At 31.0% G+C, this 5,327-nt stretch overlaps 1 protein-coding gene across 1 annotated transcript; it reads left to right on the top strand.

Annotated features, from left to right (window-relative positions):
- Positions 1–1,636: 1,636 nt before the first annotated feature.
- Positions 1,637–4,792, top strand: LOC133297412 (E3 ubiquitin-protein ligase SINA-like 5). Its single transcript, XM_061496549.1, has 3 exons — positions 1,637–2,146; positions 2,929–3,171; positions 4,715–4,792. Exons 1-3 carry the CDS (start codon positions 1,637–1,639, stop codon positions 4,790–4,792), a joined length of 831 nt encoding a protein of 276 aa, XP_061352533.1.
- Positions 4,793–5,327: the final 535 nt, after the last annotated feature.

Here is a 5,327-nt window from a genome sequence, read left to right on the forward strand (position 1 = left end):
TATTTAATATTTAATTGTTGGCAAGATTACAATAACTGTGTTTTGTAGAGTGACATTATATACTAACAACGATACTATAGTAAGATCATATAGATTAAAAAAAAAAAATTAGTGTGTGAATGGTCACTGTATAGGCAAATAGTATACAAATCAATGAATTACAAGATTGTATATTGATAAAAGATTTGTGGTCTTTAGCAATCTAAAACGGGAAGTCGATCTAATTCAAATTATACTAAGGAGCCAGATATTCTTACATCCAATATTTATAGATTTACGTGCGTATAACGATTTAAAAATTTAATAAATCATAATCGCTATCTAAAAGGATATCAAATCGAGCACGTGCCAGAGACTATAAAGCAGGTAATCCTAATGTAAAGAAATTGAGAATTTTTAATTTTTATATATGGAAGTATTTATTATTATTATTATTATTATTATTATTATTTTGTTACATATTAGTGAATTGGGAAAGAGAATTAAAGACTTAAAGAGAATCTATGATTTCATGTCAGATTTTTACGTAATTTTGTAATTTTTTTGTATATTTATTATTTTTAAAATAGTTTACATATTTTAAAACGCGCGTTATACTTACAACCTAAAAATTTTACACCTTTTTGCAACTTATTTTTTCATTATTAATTTTTGTCAATGTAACGGTTATGATTTATCGGATTACATTTATTATTAATTATTAATTTATAATAAATTATAACTATTGGAATTATGGAAATTAACGGTAAAAAAAAATTGTAAGATGTTGTAAAATTTTGTAGTTATGAAAATAATGCGGTTCTACCAATTTATTGTACATCCGACGCATAGAAGAGTATCAATGATGGAATAAATAAAATTTATATTAGATATTTAAGTTTTTTCCCGTAAAATTTAAACTATTTAATAGTTTCTTTATTTCAATAGCAATAATCACGCAATTATTATTTTATATGACAAATAAACAAAGGGAAATGTTATACTTACAACCTATTTTTCTTTACAACTTCTTACCACCAATATCTTAACCATTGATTTTCATCAATCAACGATTAAGATTTATTGCGAATTAAAAATCAATTAATAAATCTTATTTGTGAAAATCTTAACCGTTTATTGACGAAAATCAACTGTATTTTGTTATTCATGTTTTATAGTTAATTATTTAATATTTAATTGTTGGCAAGATTACAATAACTGTGTTTTGTAGAGTGACATTATATACTAACAACGATACTATAGTAAGATCATATAGATTAAAAAAAAAAATTAGTGTGTGAATGGTCATTGTATAGGCAAATAGTATACAAATCAATGAATTACAAGATTGTATATTGATAAAAGATTTGTGGTCTCTATCAATCTAAAACGGGAAGTCGATCTAATTCAAATTATACTAAGGAGCCATATATTCTTACATCGAATATTTATAGATTTACGTGCGTATAACGATTTAAAATTTTAATAAATCATAATCGCTATCTAATAGGATATCAAATCGAGCACGTGACCAGAGACTATAAAGCTTAAGGGTTTGTCGACAGCAAAGAAAATTGAGAGTGAGCTTAAGGGTTTGTCGACAGCAAAGAAAATTGAGAGAGAACTTCCTTGTTTTAGCTTTGCGCGCTCCAGAGAGATGGAGAAAGATTTGGTTCACCGTTTCCATAAAAGGAAAAGATCCAGCAGCAATCCAGTCCAGAAACATACGCGACGCAGGCTTACTACTATTGAATATGAATACATACCTCTGCCGGAAGATGAAGAAGAAGAACTGGTAGAGGAGGAAGTAGTTGAGAAAGTGGTAGAGAAAGAAGAAGAAGAAGAACCAGTAGAGGAGGAAGAGGAAGAAGATCCAGAAGAGGAAGAAGAAGAAGAACCAGTAGAGGAGGAAGAGGAAGAAGATCCGGAAGAGGAAGAAGAAGATCCGGAAGAGGAGGGAGAAGGCTGCGAAATTGAGTTGGAAGACTATGTGCATTGCCAAGGGAGTGAAAATCATGATGAGGATGTTGGAGAAAACAATCCTATGGAAGATGATGAAGCAACATCTAAGTTTAAGGGCATAGACCCTATTTCTGCCACCCTTTCTAACCCTAAAGTCCTCGACTGCTGCAGCTGCTGTCAACCATTGACTATTCCTGTCTTCCAGGTATAATATATCTTTGTCCCATCTATCATTCTTAAACTTCAGCTTTTTCTGTTTTCTTTTCATTAATTTGCAGTTTAATTTGTTTTTGGTGAAAAATTGTGATTGCCTATCGCTTTTACCCTGATTCGAGAATCAAATTCAGAATTATATGGAATGAAAATTTTCTATTTGCTATTGATTCATTTGATTATATTTATCATTTACTGTTCACTGATTATATGCATATATGGTGATCCTGCGCTAATGTTATTTGTTGAGTGACTCAAGTCTTAGCAGTTTATAATTTTTAGTCTTTGCACCATCTTTTCTGTATCCTGCGCTAATGTTTATATTAGCTCTGTTACAAAGTTGAATTAGGCAGAGTCTCATATGCAATATATCATGTACGTTGTTAGCAGGAGACCAAAAAAAAGCTTTATGTGATATGAACTTTAATTTCTGTGAGCTTATTGCTAGAAATTTTTGATTAAGTAAGCTGTATTTTTCGTTACGGTATTAAGTATCATTCTGATACATCACTAGGAATTGCACTTAATCTTAAATTCTTAGTCAAACAAGGTGTCATGCATGCTTTTATTCCTGGTATTCATATATGAGAAGTTTTTTCCGTGGCACTTGTGGTTCTTTTTGTTTGTGTTTCTTTTATTTGTTATTTGTTGCGTAAAATTTGAACTTTTTACTACAATTTGCAAGCCTTTCTAAGGCATTTGTTAATTTTGTTGGTTATAAGGTACCATATAATGCAAAATCTAATTTAATAACTTCATTTGTGATTTTTGCAGTGCGAGAAAGGGCATTTTGCTTGCTTTACCTGTTGTGCTCTTGGAAGGGAGTGTCTTGAGTGCTCATCTCGCATTCATTACAACCGTTGCAAAGCTATTGAGAAAGTGTTGGAATCTATTAACATATCATGCCTTAATGCAAAATATGGTTGCAAAGAGACATTGAGTTACAGTGAAAGGAATAACCATGAGAAGAAATGTATCTACATTCCATGTTTATGCCCACACAAAGGTTGTGACTTTGTTGCCTCATCAAAGGAGTTATCCCTCCACTTCAGCAATAAACATAAAAGTTCTGGAATCCAATTTTTATACAATCACTCTTTCCATGTATCCGTGAATCCTGATGATGAATTTCTTATTCTTCAAGAGCAAACAGATGGAAATTTGTTTATTCTCAAAAACAATGTTGTTGAGAATATGGGAAATGTGGTCACTATTAGCTGCATGGGGCCTAACTCTTCTCAGTCAGGGTATGGTCATGCTATAGCCGCCAAGTCTAACGGAAGCTGTCTAACGTTGATGTCTTCTACCAAGAACATTCAAAGGGGCACTGCAGATATTCCTACATCAGGGTTCCTTGTGATTCCATTTGACTGTTTTGATTGTTATGCATCTCTCCATCTGGAGATTTGCATAAGAAAAAGATAGAATGCTTCACACATTGCAGTGTGGGAAGGTCCTTAGCTCTTTGTGGGTTCATTTATAGATATAGAAATTAGTCTTTGATCGTTTTCTTTTTGTAATTTTTGTCTTAGAGTGAGACGAATCATATTCTTTATTAGTACTTAGTTAACCAGAAAGTACTGCATGAATACATATGTTTGGTGTTTTAATATTTTAATCTTTAATTATTTATGAGGAAACTTGTTTAGTCAATCTTGTCAGGCTTTTTAAGTGGAATACATTTATAATTTTCAAACTTATTAGATGGGAATGTAAAGACTTAGGGGTCCTGCCAATTTTTTGTCTGAAGAAAATATAACAAATGATAAACAATGCCTTACACCTCACTCACGCCTTTGAGCAGCTGTTTGCCGTAATAAATGAAGTAGTAAGCATTAAATTCTATTTTGTTAAATTCTTTGAAGTTTATATGGAGTGGTTCATGATGTTTGCTGTTGTATTTCTGGCATGAGCAAACTAAACTAAACATCCTTACAAACAACTTAATCTTCTTATTTTAGTCCTTTTTACACAAGGACTTGTTCTTTTTTAAAAAATAAAAATAAAAAAAAGTTGCAGATATATGATGAGCAAATCATCTATCTGCTGGATCTAAATCAAAGAAACCTGCAGGTAAATTCTAAACCATTATAGTCTTTTTCTTCATGCTCAACTATTTCATACTGAAACTGGTGACTTGTTGGTTATCTATAAAGCCAAAAGATGGTTACAAGCACAACCTCACGGGTGTATCACCATCGGGGATGATTTAGTTTCTAAATTCCTTACCAGATACTAATTTAAAACATCAAAATACATCAATACACAATAAATAAAAGTAGAACAGTAACTGAAATTAAATTAGAACTACTCCACTGAAATCATAAAAAATCTGAAACATATTATATATATATATATATATATATATATATATATATATATATATATATATAATGACAATACACAGAATTGTAGAAGCATGCATTGGAGAGGCATGTTCTCTCCTTATTCTCCTAACTTTCTGAACTTAAATTCTGCCTTCTCTTACGTGTTTTTCCAGCCTTTATTATTTAGTCTCCTAGTACCTACAATAACTTCTACATCAGCTACATTACAGCAGATACATTCCTACAATAACTTACATTCCTACAATGATTTTTATAACAGTTGCATGATAGCAGTTACATTCCTACAATAACTACTGCAACAATTATATTCTCAACAACTAGGCAGTTATCTGTCTTTGCCTGTGTATATGGAATAACTTTGATTGTAGCTCCACATGGTTACACTATCTTTAGCTTTCTTCAACATACTGCATCTTTAACATAACTGAACCAGTTTGGTAAATTCTATTTTGCCGCCCCAGATTTGCACTTTTATTTTCGTCTATTTAGAACTTATGTTTGATTTGTACTAAGTCCACCTTAGTTATACAGATAATATTACTAATAAAAACTGCATGTACAAGATATCATGGAATTTAAAACTAGAATTATACAACTAATTAAGAATACCTAGCACCCTCAATGTCTACAAATGAGTAAGATTCTTTTACCTTTAGTGCTTATCAAAATTTCAGTGTTATGAAGGAATGAAACTAGGATATGAAGTTATAGTAATCGAGCTTTGTTGTCTTCTGATTTGGGATTAGTAGTATTCATTTGTTGTTATTGAAGTAAATTAATTGTAGATTGGCATGAGTATCAGTAATTTATGCCTTTATTTTCTTC

This window comes from Gastrolobium bilobum, unplaced genomic scaffold (assembly GCF_033153095.1).
Source record: "Gastrolobium bilobum isolate Gb01-03AN ecotype WA unplaced genomic scaffold, APGP_CSIRO_Gbil_v1 utg270815, whole genome shotgun sequence".
Classification (NCBI taxonomy): domain Eukaryota; kingdom Viridiplantae; phylum Streptophyta; class Magnoliopsida; order Fabales; family Fabaceae; genus Gastrolobium; species Gastrolobium bilobum.